At 35.4% G+C, this 20,709-nt stretch overlaps 1 protein-coding gene across 2 annotated transcripts in view; it reads left to right on the top strand.

Annotated features, from left to right (window-relative positions):
- LOC145971791 (rap guanine nucleotide exchange factor 2) overlaps positions 1 to 20,709 on the top strand; it is a 117,504-nt gene that overhangs the window by 27,445 nt on the left and 69,350 nt on the right. Inside the window, exons 3-4 of one of the 2 annotated variants that reach the window (XM_083099844.1) lie at positions 3,804 to 3,931; positions 7,380 to 7,463. In XM_083099844.1, the coding sequence (XP_082955970.1) occupies positions 3,804 to 3,931; positions 7,380 to 7,463 (212 nt within the window). Of the gene's footprint in view, positions 1 to 3,803; positions 3,932 to 7,379; positions 7,464 to 11,933; positions 14,483 to 20,709 lie in introns of those variants that run through there. The other variant, XM_083099848.1, reaches the window with a different exon arrangement.

Below are 20,709 nucleotides of genomic sequence, written 5' to 3'. Positions count from 1 at the left end.
TTCGTGCCATCGATCTTCCTATAAAGCAATAATACAAAGAGAAACATGTAAGCGGTGTGTGTGAAGGCGTATCTCCGAAGAAACGCGTGCATCGTAGATCTTGTAGAAAGATAATAGTCTTGGAAAGTATAACATATTCTTTGCATTTGCCAGATCGCGAACAACTTTGGTGTATACTGGAAAATACAAAGAGAAAGAACGTTCTCATTAATTATCGGAGAAGTCGGATTCTCTTGAGAAAATTTTCCATTTTCCAGCATAAAATATTTTAATCGCAAGCGGCGATTATCTTTAATATAAAGATTAATCTATACATTTCTATAGATTATATTTCCTACCGTTATATATAATAATATTATTATATAATATTCCTAGAGTTATATAATAATGTTATATAAATTTATGATTGACATCACAACAATATTATAGAATATTATATCTTCGAGTCCTTTTTCTGCGAAGAAATTTAAATCCGTTTTATATTGGAATGCGGAAGTTAACAATTTATCGTGCTTAAAGTGTACATATGTATCATCGACACGACGTGCGATCAATATATACTTTCGGCTTTCCAGCGACTTTCAACAGTATGTTACGCCATCGTTAATGATCCGAGGAGATTCTTCTTTAGTTCTCTTCAGCGGAGGATTATTCGATGTAGACGTAATCCTTTTGCACTTAGCGAAAAAGTTACTTTACGGAATTAAATCTTTATTCAAATCAGGCTAGATAACATTGTTGATAAATGGAAGATATACTTGCTAAATAAATTTGAAAGAAATTCAAAGGAAATCTTAAAGAAAGATTATATATATAAAAAAATATATTGTTTCTTTAAATTAAAGTATCTCTTGATAATATTGCTGCAACGCGAATGTTCTTTTTTTCTCTCTCTTTCACTTAAGAATCTGATTTTGAGATGTTAGTAATATATTTCTGATGAATGCAATTAAAGTTACGCTGGCAAATTAATTATTACCTCTCGTCTGTACTTGATTTTTAATTTTCCCGCAAGTCTTATCTTCTTCATATCATACGATAAAAAACAATTATTATTAAAACACCATTTCACCTCTCTTTATATACTTATGTGAAAGGATTTTGATGAAAATTTACAATCTCGGAAATTTCTCACAGAAAAAAAGCAATAATGAATGCGAATAAAATTTAATGAATTATTTTATTATGCGAAATTATTTTCTCGAGATGCTTGAGAGAATGTGAGAATTTCAGGGAACCTCAGAGATATATAGCGGTTTCTCCAGTCATTTTGACGACGACAACGACGACGATGTTGCCGTAAACTATTGACCCGTATATAACAGCCGAAATTTTGCCAGAGGCGACATTCTCTCGACGGCGATGATAATTGAGATTTGCATGCACAAAGCGCTCGTGTGCGAATCCTCTTAAAAATTTCACGAGACACCTTTAATCCGCGCGCCTCGTACGAAAGGATGTATACGATGTAGCGAAGGTCGTCCGGTGTTCGCTCCACTTTTCGTACGAAAAAGGAAGAAAAGCGAGCCCGAGATCGCGCGCGGGTTCGCAAAGTCGAGCGAGCGTCCGCGTCCGCTCCCTTTTGCGTGCGAAGCCTTAGCAGACCAAACGGCGTCTCTTGGAGAGATCCTCGCTCGCATATTTATAATCTCGTTTCGACTCCCTCGAGCGTTTGTCGCGCTACAATGCGCGCCACATCTGGCAATGCTTAATTTCAGTTTTCTAAATCCCCCCGGGTATTTCGCTGCGCGATACGCGGCGATTCCACGCGAAATTATAAACTTTAAACGGATATTCCCAGCAATTTAGTATATGTAAAACGCGCGAATGATGGAAGGAACAGTTTATTTTTATATATTTCTTTCGCGCGTATATATCTCTTTAGTATCTATAACACAAGTGCATCGATATACGAGGACAATTCAATAAATAAGCAGGGTATCTATTCCTTGGAAAAACATGGATAACTTGCAATTCTCAGATTTTTTCATATTTAGAGAAATCAGAATTTTCATGGAATTTTATTAGGAATCAGAGAATTTTTAGAAAAATTCTCTCTTTGATAATTTTGCTTTTATATTGTAGTCGGCGAATCAAAAATTATGTGTTTATAATATGTATATATTATAATATATATTTATTTTTGCCGAGACATATTTAATATTTTAACAGAATAGGCAGTTCATATTTTTTATTGCAATTTTTAATGATAAAAAATTTAAAATGTTATGCAGATGAAAAATGTCTATCTTACGAAAGTTGTTAAATTTTTTTTTAGTAGATTTTCGGTAAATCTAACATTTGGCTCTTTATATTTCCTTTTATGAATGAAAAATATTAGAAACGCACAGAATAAAAAAATTTATTTTAGAACGTTGCATCCAAAAAAACTCTAAAAAAGCCCCTGGAATTTTGAAGATTTGGAATGAAATTTTTTTACAAAATTTGAGTAGACACTCTGATAACGTAACAAGACATGCTATATCCGTACAGTTGCACTAATGTTATCTTATTTATTGAATTACCTTATATTAATATTTTGATTTTTCTCAAAGCTTTTTCAATTTTAACTTTGCACATGTAATAAATAAAAATACTCAACATATATGCAGAATATACGAGATACAACGTAATTGAAACAAGAAGCAAATACAAAGTGTATTGCGCAAACATGAAATTGCTGTAAATTGTTCTTGTCCTGGATTCGTGCATATATCTTGAAAATTTGCTGCATAATTCGTTGGACGCAGCGTCCGCAATTGTGCAGAAATACGTAATTATATCGCGGAGGAAAGGACACGTTTGCAGTTAACCGAACGAAATTAGCATGCTCCGAGGACGGCGATTCGGATCGGTCGATGCGCCATAACGTTCGTGCGTATAACGCTGATTGCGGTGGACGTTTACAAACAATCCAGACGAAACGGCGCCGACGAGAGCTGGAAATGCCCGCTTTGCCGCGTCTTACCGAGATAAATAGGGGGTTCGATTAGCGATCTAGCGTGAAATTGTGCTACGGAGACGTCGCGACGACCCCGGGCGTACGTAAGAGAGATGTATGCGTCCGTGTGTGACTTGTAGATAATTAGATTTGGGCGATAATTTAGCATACGATCAAAGTTGCCGCCGTGAACATGTGAGTATTCTCGGGATTCGATCGATACGGGATCGATGTCGCGCCAACTTGAAGCTTTTAAGTTTCAAAATATTAAAACATTACGAGAAAAAGAAAGATAACGCATGTTTTAAAATGTTACACAATTTTGGGTATATATAAGTTATTAATTTGGCAGTTACATACTTAAAATTATATTGTGACAGATCATTTTTTTCTGTAATTAAATCTAATTTTTGTAGAAAGTCACCATCTTTAACTTGGATATATGATTGACAAGATGCCTTTACTAAACAATCTTAATTCAGAATGACATTAAGAATCAAATGCGGAAGCTATAAAGGCTCAAAGACAGCTATAAAATATGAAACGTATAAAATAACGTACACAGCGTTTATTTATTTACCGGCGAGAATTTACAGATCGATTTTATAGATCAATTCCTCGTGGCCGACGATTTCTGTTGCATGGCCTACATCAATAAGCGCAGATCACATTACGAGATAACGGTAGATCAGGCTCGCGACGATTGCTTTAGCTTGTCCCAATCGCGGTTGCGATTTACGTCCACGTGCGAGCTAAACTTAATACCCGGCGATTAGGACACACGTGTGTGAGTGTACGCATGGTAACCCTTTTGCCAATCAGTCTCGTATCGCTCGCATCAGTCTGTTTCTCGTTGTTTCAGGACCTGCAGATCATTTACTACAGTCTTCTGGGTCTGGAGGCGTTGCGTCCGTGCAGAGATTCCGTTCTACGTGGACTTTGCAAGATCGTACGTTACGAGAGACATCACGCGAATCATGTTCTCTATTAGTGAGTATCTCGCACTGTCCTGTCCTGTATGGATCTGTCCCATTGCGGAGATCTCTCAACGATATCTGCAATTATTACTTGTCAAGGAAACGCACAATTCAGGGCATATTTAGAATACATTTCTACACAGAGAAAAATGTCATTTTACTGCCAAGAAAAGCGATTACTCAGTTTATTTTTTTAAGTAACAGTTTTCTTCAACAAAGAATATATTCTTGATAATAGTCTTAAAATATACTCATCACAAGTGTTAGAAAATCTCATTATCGTGTACTCAAAAGAAGAATTTATTTTCTCTTCAAGAATATTGTAAAGTTGTGTCAAAGAAAAATCAAACTTACTTTACACCAACTTTATGTAGTATCAAACCAAATTTTTGTTTTAATTTAATATTCTTGACTAAAATACTGCACTTATTATAATTCAGAATATATTCAATTAAATTTAATGTTTGTGGTGAACTTGTAATATATTTGCGGATACTTAAAATACTTATATAAATACTTATACTTAAAATAAATAATATTTACTTGAATACAGTATACATTTTTCTCTGTGTACAAAATCCAATTTGTGTAACTTGAAAAATTGCGAGCATTTTACGCGATATATGTTTGTTTTCGTTACTCTAGAACTTTATTTATCGGAATACTAGGAGAGTCGCCATTTATTGATTTTATTTATCAGCATTTATTTTCACCCTGTAAAATTACAGTAACTGTGTTGTCCCGATTAAAAGGGAAGATATACACGTGAATGTAAAACATTTTGTCGTTTTACTTTGAAAAGAGTATTGAAATCGCTTGTATTAATTTTTTAGTATTAATTTCCACTTGATGTTATTGAGAGATTTCGGAATCGAGTGATTTCAAATAATTGTAGAAAAATTAAAAATGTTAAGTACGAAACACATAATATGCATTTATGATGCTCGAGAACAATTAAATTATTATGTATACGCATCTAAAAATTTAAGGGATTTTGTACAATTTTAAGAGGAATATCAAACGTTTTAAATTTATTCGATAATGCAATGTTTTTATATTATTGAAAATTGCGAGAAAATATTTTAAATTGATATTACTGTATATCCTAATAAGATTTAAGGATATCTAATGTTCAAGATTTATTTACTAGAAATTATGTGGAATTATTAATTTAAAGTTAAAACAATCATATCAACAAAAATTCACATATTCTAATCGTAATTAAAATCTTACAATAATTTTTATAAAAAATAGAGTTTTAGTTTCTGCAATCGTATCATATGCGAAATATATCGTGTGCGATTGTATCAAATGCAATGCATTATAAATTTGGAAGATGTAGCCTCTGAAGATTTCGCAGAGACCTTCTTTATCGATAGCTCGATAATGTTGTAAAGTTCTCTTATCGAACTACGATACTCTCGCGTACCGTGAAAGTAACATTAGCTTACGTAATGTAAGGTTCTCACGTAAGGTGGCGCAAGGTGCTACGACAATGTTTGTGCGCTAGCCCTATTGTTTATACACACAATTAGATCATTTTCTCGTTTACATACCAGATTCCTCTCACATTTAAGACTGTAGTTTATGCATCGCACAGTAAACACAATGTTAAGATTTTTACACACTTTTCCGAAGACAAGAGCGAGGATTCGATGTTTTTATAAATTCTCGATATTTAAACGCGGAATTTATTTTCAACAAATAAAGAATATATGACAGAGTGCTTCACACACGTAATTTTGAGGGAGCAACAACACAGAAAGTTGGCGAAAGCGTGAAAGTGCGTATTTAAAACACGATTGTTTTGAACGTAGTAGTGCGCTGCTGATGTGACGTCACGCTGATGTAATGGTAACGTCAACAGCGCCATCGGTCGACTTTTAAAGTGCGTTCAGAAATTCTATCCGTGGAGCAAAGTGACAAAAGGAGCAAAGATTTCTTCATTCTGATTGGTCAATTCAATGCACTCTGCTTCACGAGTAGAATTTTCGAACTCATTCGTAAAAACCGAAATTATTTAGTTACCGTTTCTCGATACTGTCTCCATTCGATGTGTATTTGTGTTCGTATGATAAATACCGTATATGTTTCGATCACGTAAATTATAATTTGTCGTGAGGAATTTTACAAACAGCCCGAGATGATGTGTTTTAAATCGACATTTCGACAAGTCAAACAAAAAAAAGTTCACTATCATCGACTACGTCGAGAGGTTTGTTTGCTTAATTAATTCATACCTAAATAAGGTGAATAAATAAATGAAGGAATCGCGATGCTGTGTGTGTAATTTAAAAATCTGCAAGTTAGAAATATAAATTATCGAAAGAGAGAATTTTTTCAATAAAATTACACAACTTATATTTTGATGATTATTTATAATTTTACATGCTATACATTAATACGCACACGACATCAAAGTATGCAGCATTTAATAAAATTACATGATAAAATATATGATAGAGTGTTAGAATTTTGTCTTTAAGTGTCTGCGAATTAATTGGGGAGAATTAATTGTCTAAAATGAGTTTAAGAGAAAAAGAAAAAGACAAACGATGCTTTGGTTTTTTATCGGATTTTTTCGTTGTACGCGACGTCATGTGACGTCATATCGCCGAGATGCACCCTGGCGAAAATAAATATCGGAGCGTAAGTCGAATGTAAGGAAAGAGTAACAGAAGTGTAAACGAAGCTTCTAGGAGGTGTAAATTGAAACAACGAAACGTAAACGAAGCGTTAACGCTTCGTTTACGTTTCGTTGTTTCAATTTACGCCTCCTAGAAGCTTCGTTTACACTTCTGTTACTCTTTCCTTACATTCGACTTACGCTCCGATAATTATTTTCGCCAGGGCAGTGCTACGTTCAAACCAGTCGCCATGTTTGATACTCCTTCCGCGCTTTCCCGCCACTTCCCGTGTCGCGTTATGTGCGCGAAACACGTCCGCGTTGTAAACTCGTTTTATTCGTCGAAAATAAAAAATTCCGCGTTTAAATAAGTAAATCGGAAGTGAGTGTACAAAAGTACCGAGCGTGTAATGTGTAACGTGTATAATTGAAGTATAATTGAACTGCGCGTGATCGCGATCAGCTGTTTTTCAATCATCATTCTTCATTTTTCGATGCCAGTCATGCATTAACTCGGCGATGGTTCGTTAACTGTTCGTAATCTTACAGGTTCTCTTGGAACTTGTTAGAATCAAAGATGTCAGCAAAGATTGCGTTGTCGCTCGTAAACAAAAATAATTGAGAAGATAGAAATCTCTTAATGCGAAATTTAATTGTTTGTGATTGGTAAATTAATCAACTTTTATTATTAATATATTCAGTGAGTATTCTTTCGGTAAACACTCTTGAAAAATTTAACTTTATATTTACATTTTTTTTTATTTGATTTAATTATTTTAAAAATTTATTTAGGATATATAACAGAGAAGATAAACATTATATATAATTTTTTCAGCACCGGCGAGCTGGCCACAAGTTGGTACATACTTCTCTCCGGTTCCGTGTTCATCGATGGGTCCATGTTCCTCCCCCGATCAAGGTAAGATTTAATACAGTGATATATATTTTTGCCTCATGGAACATGATAATTTTTGTTCCGTATGGAATCGCGTTATATTTCTCGCATGACGTTAAAAATATGAGAAAGTACAAGATATGCAAAACTTTCTCTTGACGTATGCTCATTTAATTGAAACATTTAATTGCTCGTCGCTACTCTCATAATTATGCACGAAGGCCGAAAGAGAGAAAAAAAGAAATATTTCTACACATTTCATGGAATATTTCCATAAAACGGAGGCATTTGTAATCCAATATAGGTCGCATATACTAATCGTGGGAGAATATTTCTTTCTCTCTCGTGGAAGAGATATTTTCCATAATATTGTATACAAATGGACATTTGCGGATATACGAGTATACGTGTATATTGTCGCGGCTGCAACATTTTCATACGCGTCACGTTTGCATTTCTCGTGGCATCTTTCCAGCGACATAGGTATCGCCGTCCCCTTTTTCGCTTTTTAATATCATATCGAATATGTTTTCTTCTAGAAGAATCTGTCGAGACAGGAATCGATGGTAATACGCGCATCGTGGCTTCGTGCGAATACCGGGTGTGCCAGAAACGCCTAGATAGCAATCGCATCACACGGCATCATTTTTTTTTTTAAATTTCTAATAAGGTTTTTGAGAAAAAAAGGATTGAATTTAATATCTTTCATCAAATCTAATAATCTGTGTTTGTGTCGAAAAAATTATTTTAAATCGCAAGATTGCTTCTTGTAGAGTTTTGTATAAATTAATCGAAATATGTTATAAACGGAATTATCAGAACTTGCAATTAGAAAATATGTCCAATTACATATATCCAACTAGTTGGATATAAAAAAGTTATACGAAAGAATCATTTCTCAGCAAATATTTTGGCGACAATTTAATACTACTGATTGTGTGATAAACGAGTAAAAATTGGATTAAAATTATTATGCACATTTTTTATAGTTTCAAATTTTTATTACATAATACACAACACGTTTTTTCACTTTATTATTTTTTTACATTAAATTCAACAATGAATTAAATTTTAACGAGCGTAAAGTTTATAATCTCGTATTAAGGATGTTATAGTACGCGGCAGCTAATGAATTAATGGTTGTGTAATTCGTGCGACGTTATTTTGAGACACGATGTACGTCACCCGCAGACTAAAAGCGATCATAAATTGACTTCTCTGTCAGGGTTACGGTCACCATTTTCTCTCTCAGCCGAGGAAATTCTCGTTAATCAATCTTGTTGCTTTACGAGGATATAGTAAACGGATCAATCCAAATATATATATATATATTTTTCGAGTTTCTGCGTCTTTTTTATTTACTCAAGACGCGGCAACACAAACACATGATAAATACATTTATATAAAAATTTCAAGAAACTAAATTTCTTTCTACAAAATTTGGTTTCGCGCTTATTTTTATGACGTGATAGATTAGTTTTCCAAAAATCTGCAGTAATTTTATAGAAAATTTAGATTTTAAATTCGACAAGTAAGTACTGGTATACAAAGTTGGGGAATCGATGCTTGATATTATTTAAAAAAGTAAGCTCGAAAAAAGTAACTTCCGCATACGGCGGATTGCGATGTAACTAAATCGATGTTCCATATTGTTTCTTTTTCCCGTTTAAAGAGACTGTTTAAGCGGAAGACACACGCTCGTTGAGAACGACGGGTGCTCTTTACTGGCGCGCAATGCCGCTCGCGGAAAAAAAAAGGGAATGTGGAGCGCTTATTATCCGCGGCCATCACACGCTCCGCTGCCGCTTGGTGGAACGGGTCGCGTTGCATGTGCATAGACGAATAGACGACAGAGACACGGCGCACTGTCATAAAAAAGGCGCGCACCGTGCCTTTTATTCCAACAAATTAATCTCTATGGTCCCTTTAATGCCCCGTTTCCTGCCCGAGCCCCCTCCCGCCTCGATGATAGAGCAGACGCAGCAACGCAGCTCTAGCGTGTCCGCGAGATCACGGTGGGTTTCCGAGAAGAGGAAATCCTGGACACGATGTCCCGTAGTATTTTCTCCCTAGAGAGAAGGAGCGAGAGAGACGGGGAAAAGAGAGAGAGAGAGAGAGAGAGAGGATACGTTCCAAGCTGTAACGGGTGACCGGACTCTAGCGTCCCATGGGTCGCCTCGACGCTTCCCTTCCCTTCCCTTCCCTTCTCGTCGTCCGCGTGTAAAAATCTGTCGGCGAACGTGGGGCGTGGTTACGTGGGAGAACCTTCCCCTCTCCCGATCCTCGATTTCTCTCCTTCTCTCTTTTTCTATCGTTTCTAAATCTGTTCTTTCTCATCATTTCCATGCCTCGCCCTGTCTTCATCACTCTTTGTCACTCTCTTGCTAAATCTGTCTCTGTTTTTTTTTATCTTTGGTGTCACCGTTCTTCGCCTCTTTATGATGATGAAATGACGCATCTCTTATTGTTTCTTGTTGTGTTGTATCTCTCTTTTTCTTTCTCAGATTTTTATTTTTTTTTTTTTACATTATATGTTTATTTTTCTTGTGAAATATCCTGAGATGGAGGTTCATATTCTCTCCTCTGGGACTCGTAAAATTCTATTGCCGCTTTTCAAGTTTTTTTTTGGTTTTTACACAGATAAATGACGTTTTGTTATTTTCTTTTTATTTTTGTCCATGTTGCTTACAACTTTATTTTGTACTGTATTATGTTTCTTTTGTCCTTTTGCGTTTGCTATTTTTGCATACATCTAACGCTCGCTATTTAATATCTGTTATCTTTCCTTTTTCTCTTACTTCTCCTTCGTGTTTTATATCACCTCGTTTCGCTATTCCCTTCTTTGTCAGTTGTGCCGAAAATTTACGAACTCGCCCGAGCGGTACCTCGGTATAAACGCTAGGAGAGAGATCGGGTTGAAGAGCGAGGGAAAAGGAGGGAGCGGAGAACATCCTACTTAAAGCGAATACATCTCGTTTGGTGCGACGGAGACGGAATTAGAGAGCGAGGTACACAGAGAAAGAGAGATGGAGAGAGAAAGAGAGAGAGGGAGAGGGCGAGAGAAAGGGCGAAAGAAAGAAAGAGAAAGAGGGAGAAAGGCTACATGCAGTGCTGTATGCACTATCGACACTAATCTGATTTTCTTCCCAATTTGCTTGTGAAATGATAAGAAAAAAGGACGAAACGCAAAATATCCTATTTTTCTTCCTATTTTAAATTCCTTAATTTTTTTCTAATATGCATAATTTTTGTTGTAGATATTTGTTAATAGATATTTGTCTTATTTTTTGTAATCATTAGTATTTTTTTCAAATTAAATAAGCTAATGTTCTAATTATATTAATTGCGAATTATAATTGCGATAATTATAATAAAAGATTATCTTATATAGAATATATATGTATAATTTTTTTAAAATTTTGATTTCATTCGGATTTAATTTCTGTTCTTTGTTTATTCTTTGTTATCACTGCATACACACTGTTTAAAATGTTATGATTGCTTGTCAAATCTTGTGCGCCTCAAACAAAGTATAAGCTTACGTTATTATAATACGTCACATCGATGCAATTTGAACCAGTCAACTGATATAAAACAACACGTAATGTGATCACTATAATATAGCATCGACGCAATTTTAATTGGCACATCAAATAAACTGCGTTGTACAATGCATATTAGAAATTTTTAAACAGCGGCAGTCTAATTATAATGTATGTAAATCGGTAAAGAATTTATTAGAGTCGCCATCATATCATAAAAAATACCGTGAAAAATTCTAACAATATATTGGCTCCTTGTTTTAATCGACGCAATTTCAATTAGTGTATTGCAAAAATAAACGCGACTCGATAATACATTGCGATATCGCAATAATTTAATCATTTAATAATCATGCCCACGTTTTCATTTATATACTTGTTAATTCGATAGTCTAATTTTCGAAACATATGCTGATACACAAAATAGTTTAGATATGCACGATAGATTACGATCATTTTTTCAAATCTCTGCGAAAACAAGTAAAACATATTTTAAAAAATTGAGATAAAAAGTAAAAAATGAGATACTGCGTCCAGAAAAATTTGAACCAATTTCGGACATAGTAATTAATAAGATTAAAATATAAATTATAATTTTTCACTGTTACATAATTGTTGCTCTTGAGAAGTAGCTCTTGTTTCTAAAAATATTATTCGGTTATATGTGTGTGTATGTATGTATATAAAGCTATATAAAATATTTACATAAAATATTTCTGAAAAATTATACGATTTTTAAATGATTGATATTTATATTTTAAAAAAGTGCACAGTGCTCGATAATTTGTCACATTTTGTAAATATTCATGATTTTTTATGAGATAAATTCTACTTGGCTCGCGTGTGCCGAGTACGTCCCTGTCCAACGTGCGCGCGAGAGAGATGGAGAAAGAGAGAGAAAGAGAGAGGTCGGCCTCACCTATCGAGGGAACCTCCAGTCTTGTCGAGTGTTCCGTGACGGTCGGCGAGCGTTGCGATTAATAGCGACTGCACCCGCGAATCGCATTCCGATCTCGCGATTTCCAGTCCGGGGTCTCGCGTCCGGAGGATCGCACTCTTCGGAGGGATACGAGCGCATCGTGCATAAATCGAGACCGCGGAGAACCTCGGAATTGCGCGATGGACGGTATCGGGATTGTCATTCGTCGAGTGGTACCAATATCGAAACGAAGCGAGACGTGCATCGAAGATCGATTCAGCGCGGTTTGATCGATATCGATGGATTTTCCTCGCGCTCATTTCGCCCGTTCGACAAAAGTGACACCCTTTAATACGCTTTTGCGAATCCTCGCGCGAACCCGGCTCGTAAACCGGATGCAATCTCGTTTCCCATCCGTGTAAGTGACGTAATCGCTCTCGAGGAGACGAAACACGGTTGTCGTGTGTACGTCGTTGCGCGACACGCATAATTTCCATCAAAAACGTTATTCGATCAACGCGAAACGTCTACGAGACCTTGGAATTAAAGATATTCGAAAGATTGCTAGGTAGGGAGAGAAGGAGAGATAAAAGATTTCTCCTGAGGAATTTCATTTTTGTTGCTGCTGAGATCTTTGATGAACATAGTGTACGCAGTTTCCGCGGTACGACTGAAGGATAAACACTGGAATATTTCAGCATCCTCTGCAAGAGCAAACAGCTTTGCAGCAAGCGAGAGCGCGGATGACATTTGTTTGAGAAGATTATCCAGTGCTGGGAAGTATCTTCAATCCACAGCTCACGATTACAATTTTATCGCCAAGGAGAAAGCCATCGCTGAATATACCCAATTTTACAGAGGTTGCATTGTCGAGTTGAAATCGAGGAGAACATTCTTGGAGCTCTTTTGTACGCTACCGATCTACAGAGACGGAACGCACGATTTTCGTTTCATAAAGTTGAGACTTTATTAAAAGTCCCAAAGATTTAATCCCACTGTCATCGTCCGAATTTCGTTCCAAGAATCGCATCCGGGAATTTAATTTCTCCCTTTTATTACCGCAAACGCTCGCGTCACCAGAGGCAGAGCCAACTTTCCCAGGATTATGTGCAGGAGAGCATTTTCGTGATTGCCGAGGGCGGCCGTTGAAAAGCGGCGCGTGGATGATCGAGCGACTCGCCTGAAACTCGTTTGGTGCTGCGTGCACCTCATCTCCTTGCACGCCAAAAGCGTGTGCCGCGTGCAGTGACCCGCGCGTTTATGCAACTATACCAGCGAGAGTACTTTGCGGTGCATCTAATCGCGCGCGGTTCCCTCGAGGGAGAATCGAGGCAAAATCGACGAGAGAATCGCAAAGAAGGGTCCCTCCCTTTATCGCAAAGCGGGTCGCGATAAAAACTTTTCGAGAGTCCACGAGATCCCTCGGCTAAAAATAGAATCGAACCTGCCGTGCGACTTTTGCGCAGCGCGAATTAACGCATCGACGAAAGACAGCGTCTAACGAAGCTTGGAAGATACATCAGATTTACGAGGGATAATCGATTAGAATTCGCCAGGGAATTTTTTTGCTTCCCGCGGACGATCGAATATTTGCGGTGGTCGAATATTTCGGGCTACTGCGCAGAACGGCGACCGCTTTTACGAAGATCGGCGCACCTGGAGAGGCAGTAACCGCCTGGCGAGCATCGGCGAGTAACTCGCGAATCGGTTTGGTATTCGGCGCGCAGGAGAGCAGGCGACCGCGTTTACGAGAGAGGACGAGCGTAGCTGGGAGCTCCGCGCGATAAACCTCTCTGGCTGTTCGCTTTCACCGGAGCCTCGGTTCGCACGTAACGCGACGGCGGTTCTGCTAGTATTATTCTCCGCTAATAAATCTAATAGCGCGAATCAGCGCGGGATAACGGTTTGCGACGAGACCGGGTCGCGCTCGTTCGGGATCCCGCGAAATTGTACGGCTCAGCGTGTCTTATGAAATCGCAATCAGTTGGATGAGACACTCGAGAGAGGATTAACGCGAGAGGATTGCAAAGAAGAGACAAGAGTCTCTGCGGATATCTCTGGCAAGTCGCAATAGAAACTTTTCAAAAGTTTGAAGAGTTCTCGGAGGATTAACCGTCAATGTCATCGTACTTTCCGGAGAGCGCGAATTAACAGTTGGACAAGTTTGGACAGACTTGGACAGACACTTTGAAAGAGAAAAGAAAGAAGCAGGTGAATATTTTAGCGCCGATCTCGAACCAAGGAAGATAAGATCCGGAGCAGAGACTAGACAATTATCGATGTGTAGCGAGATACCGAGGTCGTTGCTCGTGTGTACGAACGCGATTTACTCGAGTGATCGATAAGACGCAAGATTTCAACGGGGTCAACATTGACGGCGATGTCGCCGGCGTGAATCGCGAGTTGCTTCTCGACGTGCGTATTGCGCTTCATCGACCGGAGCATCATTTCTCTCTCTCCCTTCTCTCTTTATATTTCGAAAGAAGCCAAACAGCGCAGTAAAAAGCCGGCAAGCTGGATGCTACAGACGGTGCCTCGCCCCCTCCGCCCCCGCCCGACATTACTGTCACGCAGGATGACCGGTGAGAAACTTTAAATCACTCCTAACGACTCGCGTTTTGCACGCGCGAGGATAATGCATTATTAAAAATGTATACGTAAACGTGTCAGGCAGATGATAAATTTTCACACATCTCCGGGATTAAATTCTATTAATTATTTATAAATATTTATGAATATTGTTGTCTAACAATAAGTGAAGAATGCTTGGAAAATTAAAATGCTTTCTATAAAATATATATATGGATAGATAGATAGAAGATATATATTAGATTGAAGATTATCTTGGAAAATTAATTATACATATAATAAGTAGAAAAATTTTATTCCCCTCTCCTCTTTGAAATAACTTGTTATTTAAGGACTATAAATGATAGTTATAAATCAAGCTTGTCAAGTTGTTTCAACTTGGAAAAACTTTACAATACAGTTGCGAAATAATACGCAACTAAAATTTATAAAATATAAAATGGATCGTTCATATGATTGAAATATTTGCTCGCATGCATATTCAAAATTTCGATATCACAATTAAAAAAATATCTTTCAATAGACAAATTACACTGTTTCATGTCTTGGTAAATAAATTTAAAGATTGAGAGTTGAATGATCTCGTAGGTATTTTGCAAATTATCCAAGGATTACTTGAAAACTCAGGTATCAGGGGCTGCTGCTAATTAATCGTAACGAATTTCATCAGGATATAGAGATATCGGGATGGACTGGAATTTTGGTGAATAATTTGATAGCTTCCGTCTGGTCGAGCGGCTTTGATCCACGCATAATGGGATGATGGGATAACAATCAAGGACTGATCCGCGATATATTTCTATCGATTGTGGGGTTGGCTTTCGGATGGGAATTGTTTCGTGGTCGCGTCACGCGTGCGTACACGTGACACGAAATCGTCAATATCCTGCGTCACGTTTTACTTCCCCTTGGTAAACAGCGAGTGTATCGTATTACGGCTAGGTTTATCGTATACGAGAGAATGGCACCGATCGAGTCACGTTTCGTGGATCGAAACAGATCTCTGAGCAAGATAATCCTACGATTGTGCATCTGTCATAACGAAGAATCTTATCATTGTAAAAATCATTAACGATTAAAAACTAATCATGAAAATGTATTCCTCGAGTATTAGAAAAATTTGGAATTAATAAATAAAATTAATTAATATAATTAATATAATTAAATATAAAGTGAAATAAATAAATAACTTAATTAGGTTGCATTGGAAAATATCGCGCTTTAACAAAAAAAATGAAAGATTTGGAATAAACATAGCATAATGAAAATGTGACTTTTTAAAATTTACTTTAATTAGAACTTTATATAAATTTGAATAAAACAGACTTTTTTATATAAATTATGAATTTAAAATCTTGTCTATATATTTATCTATTATCTATTGTTTACATATACAACATCTCTTTATAAATAAATATAAATAATAGATAAAATATTCAGAGTGAGATAATTATCTAGAAAGAAAAACTTAATATGACGGAATTTAATATTGCATTATTCTTTAAACTTTTTTATTACATATATGTATATATGCATGCAATTTCTGTCGATTGGAATATATGCAATTATATTGAAGAGTTTAAAATATATGCCACATTAAATAATTTTTCAGCTTTTTCTCATATGGATATAAATTAAGAATTACACTTTGAAAAAACCTTTTGTAAATAATATTTAGTTTGTTTTTTTTATCTCTATTTTTCAGTGACAAATACGAATGGAGTGATTTGTGAATATAAATAAATATATATTTATTTAAAATGTTATATACGCTTATATGTTTATCTCATCATGCCATATTATATAACCTGAATGCATGAATAATTATCACGAGAGACAATTCTTCATTAATCTTTTGACATCTAACATTTTTGGCACGAAAGTGGGACGATTTTAAAATAGCATATAAAGTGAATATATCTGATTATATATACACTTTTATTTCCATGTGACATATTTTATCTTTGTCGTCATATAAAAGCGTTTTATTAAAGGTTTCTACGTTTTTATAACCAGATATTTTTCTCACGATTTTATGTGGAAAATGACACATCTCTTGCTAGCCTTTTGTTGCCGCAAACTTCCGGTGATCCTTTTGATAATGTGTTTACAAAGTAATATATCGATTTTCCGTTAGTTGAACGATTATGTCGTGTTTTATCCAACTGTTACGTCATGACTTTAAAAAAGAGGAAAAAAAGGCGAGATGATTTAGAATACGTATCTGTACGTGGTGCTCTTTTTTATAATAAAATAAATAAATACAAATCACACAGGCTATTTTTATCACAAAATTTATATGCTTGAAATTTTTAACGAGCAATTTTTTCAATTAACACAAGGAAAAATTAAATTTATATAAAAAATATTGGCTATATATGTATAAAATTTCACAAAAACAATAGCACTATGTTTTTTTTTTTTTGCAAAACTGAGTATATATTATCTTTGTGTAGTGCTTTTAAATTAAAGTAATTATTGGCTTTCGTGAAACAATCAATCGACTTACAATAGTCATTGTAGCGTATTGTTGTATAATGAACATCGTGAGGTACTTTCTATTGTCACTATGTCTTTTCTTTGTTAATGACTAATAGTTGAGGTTGAATACAAGTCGCTCTACATTTGATAATTCTCTATCTGCGTGATTAATATGTCTCCTTTCTTGCATTAATTTATAAGCTTAAATAACAAATAACATTTAACATATTCTTGATGACGTTTTCATAAAAGGAGAAGAATATATTTAAATATATTTTATCTTAGATATTAAGTAATAAATTATCTCAACTAATAAGTATATTTTATCTTAAGTAATAAGTTTTTATTTCCATCAATACTCATAAATACATAAGAAAAATTATGCATGCATAGATGGTTTCAATTTTTATATTGTAGAAATAGAAATTATCAACCAGAAATAGAATTATCAATTTAAAATCGTTTTTTTTTTATGAAAATTAAAAATTTTAATTAGATATTCTATATTGAAATTAAAGTATAATTCATACAATTCATTCATTTAGTATTATATAATTAATTACATAATAGAAAATGTTTGTAAAGATCGTAAAGAAACGAATTAACGATGGAACAATCATCGATGCTTCGAGATACGGATTTTCTGATTGAGATTTTTTTGTTTGTCTAATGCTTCACTCAGGATGCATAGCTCCGAGGTTTCACGTCAGTATCTCTATCGACCGACTTCCAATTTGAGCCGCAATGGTGGTTCAGGGTTGATATGAACAAAGCGCAAAATCGATAGCTCGGACTACGATCTTTATATCGAAAAAAATAACAAGGTCCTCCGGATGATCTAATAATAGCGGAGGCTTTATTGCTCGCGATACATCAGAGGGTTCGTAGACATGTAGATACGAAATCGAAGAATATTTTGCTTACTAACGGCACGTGCAACGTTTTACACTCTGTATACGCTTCCAAGCCAAATTAAATGCTATCTCATCGGAGTTTAAATTCAAACAAAATTCGATGACAGATAGTGATAATTTACGAAAGAATTTGTCACGCATTATTGTATCTTCGACATTTTTAACGATTCCTTTTCTCGTGAATTTATATGTTGCCGATAAAATAATTATAATTTAATAGCAGATATGAATCGATATCGCTATTTTGACAGATCGCATGTAGAATTGTTATTTTCTAATATATATTCTCAAGTTTGATTAAAAATTTAACGTTAATAAAAATATTATATTTTTTTCTATCTGTTTATAGACTCTATTTTAGCGTAAGTTTAATGTACGTGATAAATTACAAAAATGTTTTTATCTGATGATTTCTTTAGCCGGCGTATTAATGATGCAGTGGTGAAAGGCAGCAGAGAACTTTTTTAGGATTTAAACGGTCGAGTAAACTTTTACGAGTTTTATATTTATATTATTCTTTTTTACCTTTTCTTTTTAAAATTATGTAACTGTTAAAATTATATAATTCATTAAAAATCAGATTGAAATAGTGAATGATATGAGAAAAATACTTAACTTTTATTTTATTTTTTTACGCACGACTATTTGAATATCAGTAATATATATGTCTCATTGCGCATTTTTAATAAAAGATTTTTCAAAGATTAGATTTATAGTAAGAAGACGATATTACAGAAAGTACTCGAGACTTCATCGTCTTAAGTAGAACGCAATCTTGCGCGCAAGTTAAACCCGTCTTACGAGCCAAGGTTATCGAGTGCATTCCATAGGCATGTTCTTCGAAGAACGATATCTTCTAAGGTTCTAATTTCACGAGTCCATCCGCATCCGCTTTACTTTTCGCTTCGCGGAAGCTTTCGGAAGAATTTTGATTAATAAAGTCTACGCTGAAGATAGAAGAAGATCACTGTTTTGTAGATATGTGTACAAGATTGTTGGCGAATTGATTGAAATTAAAAAAACATTTGTGGCCTATATGTCATTTTAATAACACAATTAATTTCTTTAATTAATCATCGTTATATTTTTAGCAATATAAAATAACATGAGTGAATAAAACTGAAACAAAAAATTTACTCCAAGTTTTGCACAGTATTTTTGAAATTTATTATTGTCATTATTTTTCAAAAGTTTTTAATACATGGAAAATACAAATTACAAGCAATTATTATATAATATATAATTATCGACGAACAAAAGTTGCTTTAATAACACATTATGACTCGCAATATTAGCAACTATAGCAATATTCGTTATAAAAAGTTACTCGCTTATACTAGATCTTCCTGGATATTTTCTCGACTTTCTAATCTATTTCTAGATCGTTGAAATATCTACGGTAATGCTGCTATTTCGCAGGAAGTCATTATAATTTTGTACGCTTGGACTATATATTTTTATTATAAATCTGTGTGTATATATAAGAGAAAGAGAGATAGAGAATAATAAATAGAATAATGAGCGAAAAGGAGGAAAATTCGAATAATAACAGTTATTGATCGATCTCATAATTATGGAGAAACAAAAACGATCCGTTATGTGTCTCATAAACATATCGTTTAATGCTTCTGCGTCCCGTTGAATTAATTGCAGTAATTTATCGTTATTGATGCTATCGATTAAATGTCATATTCGACATTCGAATGACATTTCTAGACCGATACGGGCAACGTACGGTAATACTACATACATTTCGCTATTTGTCGATGAACATACACATATTCGCGTGCGCGATCCACATTTGGTAATTATTGCAAAGTCGAGCGCCCGTCATTTTCCATTTTTTGTCACGGAAAAATCGTAAAATACGGTAATTAAACTACTGCAAGAGACGGCGGCAACATCGAGCAAAGGTAGCGTAGAAATTCAAACAAAACGCGAACAAATTGTAGACTCGGAGTAGTACTGAATGCTGCACGTCGGACAGCGTTCTCTTTGGAGCACTTTGCAATCTTCCGTGAAATTGACTTTAACCGCACTAGAGAAATACTTGCATAAGTAGATAACGGAATTCACCTGTTCCTTATATAAAGCAATTTTGGTTAATAGGATATAACGGATGTAATTATTGAACACACAATACACACACATAGATATATTTCAATCATCATTCCTTTAATGAATGATTCGATGAAACAAGTAGAAGGGAGAATTAAACTCAAAAATTGAAGGGAGAATTAAACTCAAAAATTGAATGCGGTGGTGCGTTATTGAATTTTCTCTCTTATTTCTTTACCTTTAAAACAGCTTGGGTGATATCGAAACCCAGATGGCGGATGGACGGCCAATGAGACCGGATATTCATTACGTTCAACGATCTCGCTGATTCCACGGCTGATACTCACCGTGTGCTTATGACACGCGACACGTGCCATGTAGCTTGGGCCTGCTGCATTGTGACACACGTGTCACGTGCCACGTGTATGCAAACGCGAATCCTCCGGCCATTATTGTGCAAAATATCCGTTGGGCGCCGACGAGGTAAAAAAGTCCACGGAAGGTTTTTCGATCATTGTTTCGAGTGGCGTATAACCATTTGCGTGCGCGCCGATTGTTCGTTCCTTCCCTTAAGAGTGCTAGGATCATCGAGTTTGATGAAATGTTTACGTTATGCCGTGAAGCACCATTTGCTCTTTCTTTCGAGTGCCGAAAACATTAGGCCATCGACAACGGCGATCGAGATTATTATTTCGTCAAACAATGGAATTGTCCCTTGAACAATTTTCTATAGCGTTAAATTAAAGGAGGTGTGCCATAGTGCTTTA

This window comes from Camponotus vicinus, unplaced genomic scaffold (assembly GCF_025532165.1).
Source record: "Camponotus vicinus isolate PSW18456_S1 unplaced genomic scaffold, iyCamVici1.0 SCAF_5, whole genome shotgun sequence".
Taxonomy (NCBI): Eukaryota; Metazoa; Arthropoda; class Insecta; order Hymenoptera; family Formicidae; genus Camponotus; species Camponotus vicinus.
This window is presented reverse-complemented; position numbering and strand designations above follow the sequence as displayed.